General features: G+C 52.1%; 1 protein-coding gene across 16 annotated transcripts in view; it reads right to left on the bottom strand.

The window, feature by feature from the left end:
- Nucleotides 1-4,020: 4,020 nt before the first annotated feature.
- The window catches only part of LOC139592796 (trypsin I-P1-like), a 70,601-nt gene continuing 59,063 nt past the window's right edge, over nt 4,021-15,558 (bottom strand). For 14 of the 16 annotated variants that reach the window (XM_071433059.1, XM_071433062.1, XM_071433063.1 and 11 more), the window contains 4 exons: nt 15,077-15,245; nt 14,222-14,475; nt 13,483-13,619; nt 12,838-13,087 (listed from right to left, as the gene is read on the bottom strand). In XM_071433059.1, coding sequence (XP_071289160.1) covers nt 12,938-13,087; nt 13,483-13,619; nt 14,222-14,475; nt 15,077-15,245 — 710 coding nt within the window. In that variant the 3' untranslated portion in view covers nt 12,838-12,937. Of the gene's footprint in view, nt 4,110-10,990; nt 11,521-12,837; nt 13,088-13,482; nt 13,620-14,221; nt 14,476-15,076; nt 15,246-15,558 lie in introns of those variants that run through there. The other 2 variants (XR_011680118.1, XM_071433064.1) reach the window with 2 other exon arrangements.

Below are 15,558 nucleotides of genomic sequence, written 5' to 3'. Positions count from 1 at the left end.
TGCACCAGCCTTTGAGTCACTGTGGATCTCTTTCAGCACAGAAATATTTGCCTGTGTCATTGAGCAGGGCATGCTGTATCTTCACAGATAAATGGTTGTTCCTAGTCCCATCGCTCTGGAAGCGATTTTGGAATTCCTTCTCAAAATCTGCTTTGCCACCTTCCACTGAATATACAACCAGCTGCATTCTGGCATTCTTCTCCATGGGTAACTTGTACCAGTACAGGAATATTATATCTTTCCGTGATGCAGAACATTCCAGAGTGACGGTGTCTCCCACCCGGACAACTGAATCTGGTGATTGCTGAAGGGCCCAGCCTGGAGAGACAGAGATGGAAAGTGAGAAGAGAAATGAATTGAAGAAGGCAAAAAGACATGTCTTTGAAGTATGTCATGGGATGGAATGCCCCAGGATATCAGAACGCAATGGGACAGTGCCCAGCTTCTATGAAAAAGGCAGATGGGATCAAAAATCCCCAAACAAACCAACTTCAAATGCAACACCAAATCTGGATTGAGAAATAATGACTTTGGTACATTCAAGTGAAGTATTAAAATGGGGGAGAAAAAAATTTTGCATCATTGTAGATTTTTCTGATTCAATAGCTCATAGGAAAATTCACCTGGTTCATTGCCCACTCCCACCCTGGAATCCTTGGAAAAGGGCAGTGCCAGCAACTGGGAGCAGAGCTGAGGATGCAGCAGCAGCTCCAGAGCAGCTGCTCAGGAGGGAGGAATGCCCACTTACCCACAGGGAGCAGCATGGCCACAAGGAAGCAGTGGAAATGCATGGAGAAAGGCCCCCTCCTTCCAGGCACCTGCCCCTGGGGCCAGCACAGACACAGAGGTGTGGAAAGAGGAGGGTGGAGAGGAAGAGATGCGTCTCTCTGTGGGTGGGCAGGGCAGGGAGCGGGAGGCTGAAATGTCACCAAGGCTCTTGGCTGCCCAGGAACGGTGGGGAATGACACCTGCAGGCAGCCATGAGCTGCTTGTACTCTGCTCCTCTGGCTTCCTGCTGTGTGTGAGCGTGGCTGTGCAAGAGTAGGGGGCACTGCAGTAGGTGCCATGGTTCAGAGCTACCACGCAGCAGGATGGGGCTGTGTGGCAGCCTGAGTGTGTGCACAGGGATGCACAAAGTGGCAGAAATTGATGGGAAGACAAGGAGATCTCAGGAATGCATGGCTGTGTCTGTGTCCCGCTGTTTGTCTCCTCCCTAGCCTCCCTCACACTCACAGAGTCCCAGCCCTGCAAGCTGCCATGTGGAATCTCTGCTTCTCCCAGTCAGGCCTGACGTGTTGTCCAGGGATGGGAGAAGCTGCTGACCTGCAGAGCTGGTGTCTCTTGGAGCCTGGCAGAGAATAGTTCTGTAGCTGTTCTTCTCTGACTCCAGAGAGGGATCTCCAGGAGAGAACAGGCTGCATGTGCTCCTGCACTCGGATTGTCCTTTTGGAGACACTTCACTTTGGAGACATTTCTGAGGAGAAGGGTGTGCCCCAGTGGATGTGTGGATACACCCTGACCTTCTCCGTGCCAGAGAAGAACCGATATAATCCTTGCCTCTTGATTGCAGCACTCTGTAAAAGAGCACCAGGACACAGATGGACAAAGCTGGAGAAAACCATGTCCTGTTCTCCTCCCTGCACCCAGCCTTGCTCACCTGCCCAAGGCAGTGGGAAATCCCTGCAGGCAGGAAGAGACACTCGCAGTTTGTGTGCCCTGAGTTTGGGCACAGAGCTCTGGCACAGACTCTGCACATGCGTGCTGGGCTGTGTGCACTGCAGGGTGAGGCTGGCCCACACAGGCCATCAAGGGATCCGACTGCCCAGGGCTCTGAAGGGCTTTGCACTGAAGATGTTCCCCTGTGTGCTGTCAGCAGAGGAGAGCAGCAATGTCTGCAGCCCCTCCAAATCCTCTGCTGCAGGTGTGTCCCATTGCATTCATTTCCCCAAGCTGCCTGGAAATGATTCAGGGAAGCCCCCAGATTCCTCTACAGTAGTTGTAGAAAGAAGCAAAGAGATGGGGCTGCTTTGTAGGAACCCCAGATCCTGCCAGCAGCAGCAGCAGCAGCACTGCAGCAGAGAGGAGGCTGTGCCTGATGTGTCCATGCAAAGGGTCTCCATTTGCCTGGGCTGAGCAGAGGGCAGGGCAGTGCATAGGGAGCCTTGCAGAAGACACAGGATTTGAGGAGTCCGTGCTGTTGAACAGGCATGGCTGCTGTGTGGGGCCCTGTGTTTAGGTGCTGGCAAGCTTGGACATGAGCATGGGAATCTGCAGGCTGGGAACCACCTGGAGTGCCCTGAGCAGGCCTGTGCTGTGCACGGGTGTGTGTTATGCAGGACACAATCATGGGATGGGCCAGACAAGAAGGGACCTCAGGGGGTCACTGCTCCAACCTCCCTGCTCAAGCAGAGTCATCCCAGAACACATGGCACACAGCTGTATCCATATGGGTCTGGGATGTCTCCCAATAGACTCCACAATTTCTTTGGGCAATCTGTTACAGGGCACAGTCTTCAACAGTGCAAAGCTCTGACCTTAGATTCACGTGGCACTTCCTGTGCATCATTTTCTCCCTTTTGCATCGTGTCCTCGTGCTTGGCATCCCAGTGAAGAACCTGGATCCACCTCTTGGAACCCTCCCATTCAGATACCTGTAGGCATTGATGAAACTTTGTTGTTTCTTCTCAAAGCAGAACAGGTCCAGCTCCCTCAGCCTTTGTGTGCAAAAGTGGTGCTCAACTCTACTAATCATCATTCTTCTTGTCTTGTGAACATTCTCCAAGTGCTCCGTGTCTCTTTTGTACCAAGGAGCCCAGAAATGGACAAAACACAGTAAATTTGCCTCACCAGGGCTGAGTGGAGTGGAGCCTCACCTGCCCTGCTGGCAATGCTCTTCCTCATGCATCCCAGGACACCTCTGGCTTCTTGTACAGCACGACACACTGCTGGCTCATGGACAGCTTCTTGTCCACCAGGAGCCCCAGGTCCTTCTCTGAGGAGCTGCTCTCCAGCTGTTTTGCCTGCACCCTGCACTGGTACACGGGGTTATTTTTCCACTCACGTAAAATCCTGCATTTGCCTTTGCTGAATTTCAGGATGCTCCTCTCTGCCCATCCCTCCAACTTGTCAAGGCCCATCTGAAAAGCTGCACAGCCCTGTGGGCTATCAGCAATTCCTCCTAATTTGGTGTGACCAGTGAAGTTCATGAGGAAACTCTCTATGCCATCACCAGTATCACTGATGAACAGAACACTGTAACCTCTTGGAAATCTCAATTAGCTGTACAGCTCATGACCATACCTTGTAATTTTAGAATGTTTTTGGTAAAGCTGAACTGTATTATGTGCATCAAGGGCTGGAAGGCAGGGGGATCCTGCCCCAGCCACCACTCTGCATGGAGGACTTAGGGATCCACTGAACACCTTACCAGAGTAAGCACAGGCTTGTGCTCTGCTGTTCCTATTCCTTGGCCACAGAACAACCACAGACAAGGCGTTGGAGCAGAGGAGCATGTGGGCAGCTGCCACACGGTGCTGGCAACTTCCACACCTGCCAGGCCTTGCCTTTATGCACAGGTGCACCAAGAACTGCCCACACAAGCATTTTTCCTGTTTGACAGTGAGAGGTATGAGCAGGGTTGACTGGAGTTAAGTAAGAGGAAGACAATGGAGTGCAGAGTGAAAACACAAAGAAAAAGTTGGAGAAGGGAAGGTAGAAAGGAGAAGGTCTGACAAAAGCAAGTGTAGTGCAAATAGGAGTTTAATGCAGAGGGAGGCCTGGAGTGGCAAGGAGACAATGATGGACAAATAATCTGTCAGCATCTGAGAAGACGAGGAAGGCAAGGCTAGGAAGCAGAGCAGCTAAGGAGTGAGAAGTGATCACCCTGCCTCGTGCAGCACCCACAAGGTGGAAAGCAGCTCCTGTTTGTGCAGGGACAAGTTTGTGCTCAGCTCCCTCAGCAGTCTCACCACTGTGTTCACTCTCAGCACAGTAGTATGTGCCAGAGTCATTGAGAAAGGCATGTTCTATTGAGAGGGTGATCCTGTCTCCTTCTATCTTGCTGCTCTTGAAATGCCTCTCAAAACCCTTCTCCACCACTGCATTGGCACCTTGAACTGCATAAACCAACTGAGTCAGACTGGAATTCTTCTGTGAAGGCTTCAGGAACCAGTACATAACTGTGCTGGTGGATTTCTTCTTGGAACATTCCAGATTCACAGACTGGCCTTCTTTGATCACCATGTCTGGAGACTGTTCCAGGGCTAACACTGGAAAGGAAAATTAGGAACAGTGAGGAAGAGGAAACAATTGGAAAAATCTCAACTCGGCACTGTGAGTTGGTCGGGAAAGGGTGAGAAGGCATTGGGCAGCCAAGGGAGCAGTTCAAGGCATGGGACAGCTCTTCAGATCAGCAGGTGAATTTCCAGTCTCTCCTCAATAGGCAAGGTGCATTCCTGGGCTGTTTGAGTCCAAAACCAGGAACCATCTACGGGCTGCACAAAGAATGACAAATAGATGGGCATTGCAGAAGATTCAGGCATTCCCATTGCCCCCACATTGACTGCTGATCCTCCATGCAGAAAGCTCTGCAGGATGAAGCACTGCCAGGACCTGGCTACACAGCTGGGAGAGCAGCAGCGGGATCAGTGCAGGTGCTCAGGGCTGGCTTGAGTTCACTTACCCAGAGGGGCCAGCATGGCCACAAAGAAACAGCAGGGAACCATGGGGGGAAAGGCCCTGCCCTCTCAGCAGCCTGCCCCTTGTGTCTGCCCAAAGGTTTGTGCAGAGGGAGCAGTGAGTGAGGGTGAGACATCTCAGGGTGGGGCTGGCCAAGGAATGAGAGAAGGCATTGGCTGGCTGGGAGCCCTGGGCAATGACACAAACTGTGTGTCAGCACAAACTCTGTTTCTGCAGGAAACCAGGAGCCCTGCAAGGATGCAGCACGTGGAAGGGGCAGGCTGTGTGTGCTGGGTGTGGAGGGAAGGATGGGAATCTCAACCTGTCAGTTCTACCCTTTTTCTCATCCCACCAGGGCAAGGGGGTAGTGAGGGAGTGCCTGTAACACCCAGCAGCTGACTGGCCTTTACCCACAAGAACCTGAGCACCAGACAGCATCTCCATGTCCCCACTGCTATGGCATGAGCAGCAGCTCCCCTGGCCAAGCCTGTGCTTCACACTCCAGCAAGGAATTCCCAGCTTCTCTTCTTGGTGGATTATGAACATTTAGGTGAGGATTTCCCTGGGCACTTGTGCACTTTTTTAACTGGAGATAAAGAGGAATAAGCAAGTCAGGGCAGCCCTTGTGACTTTCAGCAAGGAGCAGGAGATGTAGTGGATGGGCCAGACAAGATGCTCAAAAACACCAATAGCCCCTGCTGAAAACTCCACTTGGACTTCTTCCTCCTGGTCCTTGTCCTGGTCACCAGGGACATTCCATGGCTCACCTGGGCAGTCTCCTGCTGTGGGCAGGGACAATTCTCAGACATCTGAGAGTTCAGGTCAAAGGGTAGGGCTGTAACTTGGGCTGTGTGTCCATTCCCTGGAGACCAGTGGGGCCAAGGACCAGTGGGCTTTGTCTTTCCAGCTGGTGGAGAAGCAAAATTCTGTGTGAACTGTTCCACATCCTGCTTCCCAGGCCATGACTTGATGCTACAGATTCTAAGGAAGCAGAGATGGAGGAAGAAGGGAACAGGAAATAGGAAGGGACTAGGTATGAGAGGATAGAGAGGAAAAGTCAGGGCGAAAGACAGAAAGCCATGAAAAGAGCAGAGTCAGAAACAATCTGACTGGGAGATAAAGGAGGTGAGACAGTGAGGATAAGAAGAATTGAGAGCGAGAAGGTGATTCAGAGATGGGAAAGAATAGAAAAGCAGCTAGAGACCAAGCGTAAGACAGAGTGATGAGCACATAGATGGACAGACAGACTGTCATATTGTGTTTTACCTGAAGAGCTGGAGGGGAAGTAAGAAAACTGGGTTCTCTCAAACAGGGTTCAATGTGTGCTGGTGGCAGATCCCTGTTTGCCTGGAAAGGTTTGTGCTGTGCTGCACCAGCCTTTGAGTCACTGTGGATCTCTTTCAGCACAGAAATATGTGCCTGTGTCATTGAGCAGGGCATGCTGGATCTTCACAGATAAATGGTTGTTCCTAGTCCCATCGCTCTGGAAGCGATTTTGGAATTCCTTCTCAAAATCTGCTTTGCCACCTTCAACTGAGTATACAACCAGCTGCATTCTGGCATCCTTCTCCATGGGTAACTTGTACCAGTACATGTGTATGAAATCTTTCCGTGATGCAGAACATTCCAGAGTGACGGTGTCTCCCACCCGGACAACTGAATCTGGTGATTGCTGAAGGGCCCAGCCTGGAGAGACAGAGATGAAAGGTGGGAAGTGAAATGCATTGAAGAAGACAAAAATACACATCCTTGAAGTATCTCATAGGATGGAATGGCCCCAGGACATCAGAAAGCAATGGGACAGTGCCCAGCTTCTCTGAAAAAGGAACATAGGATAAAAAATCCCCAACAAACGAACTGCAAATACAACAGTAAATCTGTTTGGAGAAATAATGACTTTTGTGCTCTCAAGTGAAGTATTAAAATGGGGCAGGAAAAAACAAATTTACAGCTTTGCAGAGTTACGTGATTCAATAGGTCATGGGTAAATTCTCCTGGTTCATTGCACACCCCTGCCCTGGAATCCTTGGGAAGGGGCAGTGCCAGCAACTGGGAGCAGAGCTGAGGATGCAGCAGCAGCTCCCGTGCAGCTGCTCAGGAGGGAGGAATGCCCACTTACCCACAGGGAGCAGCATGGCCACAAGGAAGCGGTGGAAATGCATGGAGAAAGGCCCCCTCCTTCCAGGCACCTGCCCCTGGGGCCAGCACAGACACAGAGGTGTGGAAAGAGGAGGGTGGAGAGGAAGAGATGCGTCTCTCTGTGGGTGGGCAGGGCAGGGAGCGGGAGGCTGAAATGTCACCAAGGCTCTTGGCTGCCCAGGAACGGTGGGGAATGACACCTGCAGGCAGCCATGAGCTGCTTGCACTCTGCTCCTCTGGCTTCCTGCTGTGTGTGAGCGTGGCTGTGCAAGAGTAGGGGGCACTTCAGTAGGTGCCATGGTTCAGAGCTACCACGCAGCAGGATGGGGCTGTGTGGCAGCCTGAGTGTGTGCACAGGGATGCACAAAGTGGCAGAAATTGATGGGAAGACAAGGAGATCTCAGGAATGCATGGCTGTGTCTGTGTCCCGCTGTTTGTCTCCTCCCTAGGCTCCCTCACACTCACAGAGTCCCAGCCCTGCAAGCTGCCATGTGGAATCTCTGCTTCTCCCAGTCAGGCCTGACGTGTTGTCCAGGGATGGGAGAAGCTGCTGACCTGCAGAGCTGGTGTCTCTTGGAGCCTGGCAGAGAATAGTTCTGTAGCTGTTCTTCTCTAACTCCAGAGAGGGATCTCCAGGAGAGAACAGGCTGCCTGTGCTTCGGCACTGGGATTATCCTTTGGGAGACACTTCACCTTGGAGACATTTCTGAGGAGAAGGGTGTGCCCCAGTGGATGTGTGGGTACACCCTGACCTTCTCCGTGCCAGAGAAGAACAGATATAATCCTTGCCTCTTGATTGCAGCACTCTGCAAAAGAGCACCAGGACACAAATGGACAAAGCTGGAGAAAACCATGCCCTGTCCTCTTCCCTGCACCCGGCCTTGCTCACCTGCCCAAGGCAGTGGGAAATCCCTGCAGGCAGGAAGAGACACTCGCAGTTTGTGTGCCCTGAGTTTGGGCACAGAGCTCTGGCACAGACTCTGCACATGCGTGCTGGGCTGTGTGCACTGCAGGGTGAGGCTGGCCCACACAGGCCATCAAGGGATCCGACTGCCCAGGGCTCTGAAGGGCTTTGCACTGAAGATGTTCCCCTGTGTGCTGTCAAAAGAGGAGAGCAGCAATGCCTGCAGCTCCTCCCAAATCCTCTGCTGCAGGTCTGAGTGTGTCCCATTGCATTCATTCCCCCAGCTGCCTAGAGAAGATTCAGGGAAAGACACCAGATTCCTCTATAGTAGTTGTAGAAAGAAGTAAAGAGATGGGGCTGCTTTGTAGGAACCCCAGATCCTGCCAGCAGCAGCAGCAGCAGCACTGCAGCAGAGAGGAGGCTGTGCCTGATGTGTCCATGCAAAGGGTCTCCAGTTGCCTGGGGTGAGCAGAGGGCAGGGCAGTGCATGGGGAGCCTTGCAGAAGACACAGGATTTGAGGAGTCCGTGCTGTTGAACAGGCATGGCTGCTGTGTGGGGCCCTGTGTTTAGGTGCTGGCAAGCTTGGACATGAGCATGGGAATCTGCAGGCTGGGAACCACCTGGAGTGCCCTGAGCAGGCCTGTGCTGTGCACGGGTGTGTGTTATGCAGGACACAATCATGGGATGGGCCAGACAAGAAGGGACCTCAGGGGGTCACTGCTCCAACCTCCCTGCTCCAGCAGAGTCATCCCAGAGCACACGGCACAAAACTGTCTCTACATGGTTCTGGAATATCTCCAGAGAGAGGGGCTCCTCAATTTCTTTGGACAGTCTCCTCCTTTGCATGGTCTTCAACACTGCAAATCTCTTACCACAGATTCAGGTGGAACTTGCTGTGCATCATTTTCTGCCTCTTCTCCAAGTGCTTGGCATCACAGTGAAGAACCTGGATCTACCTCTTGGAACCCTGCCTTCAGTTCCTTGTAGACATTGATGAGGTGGCCACTTAGTTGTTTCTTCTTAAAGCACAATATGCTCAGATTCCTCAGCCTTTCTCCTCAACCCCGTTCTCTACAGAGGTGCTCCAATCTAGTAATCCCCTTTCATCTCCTTTCCTGGACATTCTCCAGGAGCTCCATGTCTCTTTTGCACCAAAGACTGTTGCAGTGTGAAGCAATATCATGGTTCACCTTTCCCAGTCCTTCAGCTGTGCCAACCTCTCCCTTCCCCTCCCCCTTGCCCCCTTGCTAAGTGATGTCCGTCAATCTTAACATTCCAGCAAGGGCGGTGTCTGGTTGGTGCAGTTCCAAAGATGCTTCTCAGCCCTGGGGTCATTGGCCAGTCTAGGTGTCATTGTCCCCTGAGACTCCCCCCTCCCACCTGGTTGGTGGCTCACCTACCCCTTCCCTCCCCCTTTCCCCGGGCTTACAAAGACACGGGACCTTGCGGTCGGGATTCTGTAGGAGCTGTTACCAAGATTCGGAGATCTGTGACCATGGAATAAAACTCTGGATGAACCCTCCAGCAGAATCCGTCTCCTCTTCCTCTTCACCTCGCCTGAAGCCTTTCCATTAGAGGTAAAACCAGAATTCCTGCTTGCCTGGACTTGTTCCAAGTGCCCAGCTGCAACATACAGCCAGCCAAAGGTGTCTCTGAGGTGAAACACCACAGCTGCCGCCTCTGGTCAAGCAGCAAGGGCCAGAGGAGCACAGGCACGTTCCACCGGGCAATATTGGGATCATATTCCAATAAAAGAGCCCAGAACAGGACACAGCACTGCAGATGTGCCTCACCAGGCCTGAGTGGAGCCTCAATTCCCTCCCCCTGCTGGCAATGCTCTTCCTAATGCATGCCAGGACACCACTGGCTTGTTGGACACCAGGACAAATTGCTGCCTCATGGGGAGCTTCTTGTCCACCAGGACCCCCAGGTCCTTCTCTGAAGAGCTGCTCACCAGATTGTTGCAGTGCGATTTCCTGTTTCAGCTGTCCCAACCCTCTCAGGTGTGCCAACCTTTCCCCCTTCCCCTTTTGCCCTCCTGCCTCAGAGCTCTCCATCAATCTTAACATTCCAGCAGGGCGTCGTGTGGTTGGCAGATGCCCCTCAGGTCCGGGCTCATTGGCCTGTCCAAGTGTCTGTATCCCTTGAGCCTTCCTCTCCTCACACCTGGTTGGCCCTCACCTGTCCCTCCCCTCCCCCTGTCCACGGGGCTTCAAAGGACACCAGACCATGCGGCCGGGGGTCTGTCTGGGAGCTGTTACCACATTCAGAGGTCTACCATGCTGAAATAAAACTCTGGATTTAGACTCTACGATAGAACCCACTTCTTTTCTCTTCACTGTTGCTTGAACCTTTTCCACCAAAGGTAAACTGAGATCCTACTTTGCCTGGATTTGTTCCAAGTGCCCAGCTGCAGCACCCAGCCGGCCAAAGGTATCTCTGGGGTGAAACACCACAGCTGCCGCCTTTGGCCCAGCAGCAAGGGCCAGAAGAAGCCAGGCAGGACACAGCCGGAAACATCGGGGTCTAATATTCAATACCAGATGGTCAGTGCTTCCCTGTGCTGCTGCATGGAGCAATTCCTCCCCAGGTGCAGAACTATGCATTTGCCTTGGCTGAATTTGAGAATGTTCCTCTCTGCCCATCCCTCCAACCTGTCAAGGCCCATCTGAAGGGCTGCACAGCCTTCTCAGGTATCAGAAACTCCTCCTAACTTGGTGTAATCAGGCAATTTGATAAGGACACTCTTTACCCTTCATCTGAGTCACTGATGTGCAGAACACTGTAACCTGTGGGAAATTTCTGTTATCTGCTCAGCTTGCTAATGTAACCTGTCATTTTTATCATATGTTTGCTGAAGATAAACTGTATGTGGATCAAGGACTGGAAGGCAGGTGGATCCTGCCCCAGACACCACTCTGCATGGAGGAATTAGGGATCCACTGAACACCTTACCAGAGTAAGCACAGGCTTGTGCTCTGCTGTTCCTATTCCTTGGCCACAGAACAACCACAGACAAGGCGTTGGAGCAGAGGAGCATGTGGGCAGCTGCCACACGGTGCTGGCAACTTCCACACCTGCCAGGCCTTGCCTTTATGCACAGGTGCACCAAGAACTTCCCACACAAGCACTTCTTCTGTTTGACAGTGAGAGGTATGAGCAGGGTTGACTGGAGTTAAGGAAGAGGAAGACAATGGAGTGCAGAGTGAAGACACAAAGAAAAAGTTGGAGAAGGGAAGGTAGAAAGGAGAAGGTCTGACAAAAGCAAGTGTAGTGCAAATAGGAGTTTAATGCAGAGGGAGGCCTGGAGTGGCAAAGAGACAATGATGGACAAATAAACATTCAGCGTCCGAGAAGAGGAGGAAGGCAAGGCTAGGAAGCAGAGCAGCTAAGGAGTGAGAAGTGATCATCCTGCCTCGTGCAGCACCCACAAGGTGGAAAGCAGGTCCTGTTTGTGCAGGGACAAGTTTGTGCTCAGCTCCCTCAGCAGTCTCACCACTGTGCTCGCCCTCAGCACAGTAGTATGTGCCAGAGTCATTGAGAACGGCATGTTCTATTGAGAGGGTGATACTGTCTCCTTCTATCTTGCTGCTCTTGAAATGCCTCTCAAAACCCTTCTCCACCACTGCTGCGGTACCAAGTTGTAGTGCAGAAGCCAGTAGAGTCAGACTGGAATTCTTCTCTGAAGGCAGAATAAACCAATACATAGCTGTGCTGGTGGATTTCTTCTCAGAGCATTCCAGATTCACAGACTGGCCTTCTTTGATCACCATGTCTGGAGACTGTTCCAGGGCTAACACTGGAAAGGAAAAGTAGGAGCAGTGAGGAAGAGGAAAAAATGGGAAAAACCTCAACTAGGCACTGTGAGTTGGTAGGGAAAGGGTGAGAAGGCATTGGGCAGCCAAGGGAGCAGTTCAAGGCATGGGACAGCTCTTCAGATCAGCAGGTGAATTTCCAATCTCTCCTCAATAGGCAAGGTGCATTCCTGGGCTGAGTCCAAAACCATGAACCATCTAGGGGCTGCACAAAGAATGACAAATAGATGGGCATTGCAGAAGATTCAGGCATTCCCATTGCCCCCACATTGACTGCTGATGCTCCATGCAGAAAGCTCTGCAGGATGAAGCACTGCCAGGACCTGGCTACACAGCTGGGAGAGCAGCAGCGGGATCAGTGGAGGTGCTCAGGGCTGGCTTGAGTTCACTTACCCAGAGGGGCCAGCATGGCCACAAAGAAACAGCAGGGAACCATGGGGGGAAAGGCCCTGCCCTCTCAGCAGCCTGCCCCTTGTGTCTGCCCAAAGGTTTGTGCAGAGGGAGCAGTGAGTGAGGGTGAGACATCTCGGGGTGGGGCTGGCCAAGGAATGAGAGAAGGCATTGGCTGGCTGGGAGCCCTGGGCAATGACACAAACTGTGTGTCAGCACAAACTCTGTTTCTGCAGGGAAGCAGGAGCCCTGCAGGGATGCAGCAGGTGGAAGGGGCAGGCTGGGTGTGGGTGGGTGTGGAGGGAAGGATGGGAATCTCAACCTGTCAGTTCTACCCTTTTTCCCATCCCACCAGGGCAAGGGGGTAGTGAGGGAGTGCCTGTAACACCCAGCGGCTGACTGGGCTTTACCCACAAGAACCTGAGCACCAGACATCCACGTCCCCACTGCTATGGCATGAGCTGCAGCTCCCCTGACCAAGCCTGTGATTCACACTCCAGCAAGGAATTCCCAGCTTCTGTTCTTGATGGATTATGAACATTTAGGTGAGCATCAGATTCCTCTCAGACCCTGCACTGTCCTTTGCACTGGGGCTAATGAATGGTAGGCAATTCAGGGCAGCATCCTCTACAGTGGATCAGAAGTGCTACAGAAGGGCTTGGCAGAAGCCTGAAATGGCCTTTTCAAAGTTAGAAATGTGGTGTAACTTTCATAAATGAGAGGTTTCAGAAACAACTGAAAATAACTGACTGAAAGACTTGTAAAAACAAGTCTGTAAAGTTTTCCAAGATGCTTCCAGTTCTATAGGCACTGAAAATATTAAATACTTCCTTCTCTGTTGCATACACTATCTATCTGCTCCGTATCACAGGCTATGGAACTTCCCAGAAAAACAATGCACAAAATAGGGGTGCCTGAAAGTCTTTATTAATTTCTCATAATTTTTGCTTGTACAGAGCCAAAAGCACAGAAATGATGATGAGAAAATACAGGTCGCACCAAACAAGCGTCTCAGTTGGAGGCCATGGTGGACTGGATCCAGGAGACGTAGTTGCAAACCTTGGTGTAAACTCCGGGATAGCCCCGCTGGGCACATCCATAACCCCAGGAGACAATGCCCTGGAGCTGTCCATTGCAGACCACGGGACCGCCGGAATCTCCCTGTGCACACAAAGGGTATGGATATTCAGCAAATGGCATCAGCCTGAGCAAGGAGCCAGAGATCCCTGAGATCACTGACCCCAGAGGAAGCCCTGCTGGGTGTACTCTGCACAAAAGTTCTACCAAGGCTGCTCCTGATTCACACTCTCCACCTGATGCTACCTTGCCTGACTTGAGCTCCAAGTGCACCACAGCTAAGGATGAGTCAGCTGCCTGCTTTTGCCGGATGCAGCATTGGCAAACCTTCAGGATATGTGTGCCTGAAGCCTCTGCTGTCATTCAGAAACTCAGATTTACCAGTGCAGTGAGTATAGCTGACTCTGTAATGTGAAGGCCTCTTCAGCTGGGAAAAGGTGGGAGAGAAATGCCTGGGAGAGGAGAGGCAGATGAGTTACCTGGCAGGAGTCTTTTCCTCCCTCCACGTATCCGACACACATCATGTTCTTGGTAATTTGCCCAGGGTAGGCATCAGAGCACTGCTCGGCGGTGAGGACCGGAGCCTTCAGGCACTGCAGCTGGTCCGGGTAGTTAGCTGCAAAGAAATAGGGAGAGATGCTTGCTGGCATTGCTGAGTCCTTTTCAGAGCTCGGGGAAGATCTTAGCAGAAAAGCAAATGCTGGACGCCCTGTTCTAGCAGCCATCCTGCTTCCTGTCCACAGTAAGCACAGCATGGGTCCCTTCTGTAGAGATGGAACAAATTCTACCCATGGGCCCACCATTCTACACTGCAGCCACCTTAACTTTTCTGGTACCTGGAAGTTCATCAGTTGGCAAGGGAGGGGCCGCTCTTGTGATACATACACTGGAGGAAACCTGAGCCTCAGGAAAACCTCTCCCCTGGTGCAGGTCCAATGGAATAGGCACCACTGGCCATGCACATCTCTGACCATCGGCGTGAGGGAACAGAGATCTCTGGTAGGAATTCAAGTTGCACAGTCCCAGACTTCACCCTTACTCTGAGAATTGACAACTCTGTTGACATTAACTGTGCAGTCCCTACATTGACGCATCACTCCAAAAAGCTGTCCCACAGCACATCCCTGTGTTTTAGCCTGTCCTGTTGGGGGTTAATGGCCAGGTCCTAGAGACTGTCCTGGGCCCCCGAGGGTCTGTAGGCTCCCCCAGAGTACTCACTGCCACTGCTGAGAGTGTTGCCCCAGCCGGAGATCAGGCAGGTGGTGCCGGCGGCCACGCAGCTGGTAGGCAGAGGAACGGTTTGGACAGCATTGCTGAGAGTGGCTGGGGTGGCCAGCTTGATGAGCATGATGTCATTGTCCAGGGTGTAGGAGCTGAAGCCAGAGTGGCGGATGACTTTAGCAGAGTTGATAAACTGCTGTGTGGATTCGGTGAGCTCCAGGTTGTGTTTCCCGAGCTGCACTTGGATGCGACTGGAAAACAGAAGGCACAGCATGTCCTTTACTGCTGGGGGCAGGTTGAGAGAAACCTCCCCGGCACTGAGTGCACTCGCTCCAACACCACTGCCACAGAAGCCTTCTGGGGTAGGGGATCTTTCCTGTCCTGAAGGGAGCCCTGGGAATCCACACTGAGATCTTAACCCACTCCATGCATGGGTGGTGAATTTCTGCGGGTCTGTAAATACATGGCAGCAGTTGAATACAGAGCAGCACTAGATACAAATATTCTGGGACAAGGCAAATGGCTCCAGCCAGACCTTGATCCTCTTCCTGTTCTCCAGGGAGAATGCTTTAGCAAGATTCATGCAATTGATAAGGAATCAAAGCCTAGACCTCTCTGCTTGATTATCCCATTGTTATTTCAGAAAACGCTCTGCATTCACAGGAACGTTGCAGAAGTGGAAGACCCCTCAGGATGCCTCGGCCTGGCTTCCTGAATGATCCACCCATCCCTTGGCTGTCTCCGGTGAGAATGGAGGCACTTACGTATTGCTATCTCATAGCTCAGAATTCCTGCTAGAAGGGAACTGGAAGACAGAAGTAGGATATAGAAGGATGTAATTTTTCCACTCACGATTTGTAGCAGTGAGCAGCCGACAGGACCCACTGGCTGCTGATGAGGGAACCTCCACAGAAGTGATATCCAGAATTCAGGGACACCTGATAGGGCACAGAGTTCTTTGCGCAGGTGTAGCCTCCCACAATCTTGTCATCATCGTCTTCAGCAAAGGTGGGGAAGGCAACTGCGGGACAAGAAGTGCCATGTGTCAACAGCTGGCCTAAGCTAATGTGGCCTGTAATCTGCCCTGTGGCTGCTTGTCTGAAGCCCCTCACTTGTAGGCTCCCCTTCTATGGACACTCAGGGCAGCACTGCTGGGCAGGTCTAAGGCACATGCATTTGCTGCACCTCAAAGAAGGGTGCACCTCACCTCAGACTTACAAGGATGCCTCACGTATCTGCAACTAAAGCCCTGCTGGCTACTCCCTGAGAACATAGGGACACTGAAATATTCTTGTTGGATCAGATCACGGGTGTGTCTTTCCCTGAATCCCATC

The sequence above is a fragment of the Agelaius tricolor genome, unplaced genomic scaffold (genome assembly GCF_023055355.1).
Source record: "Agelaius tricolor isolate 1412-34295 unplaced genomic scaffold, bAgeTri1.0.p SCAF_9, whole genome shotgun sequence".
NCBI classification, from domain to species: Eukaryota; Metazoa; Chordata; class Aves; order Passeriformes; family Icteridae; genus Agelaius; species Agelaius tricolor.
The sequence above is the reverse complement of the archived record's forward strand: the minus strand, read 5'-3'. Positions and strand labels throughout refer to the sequence as shown.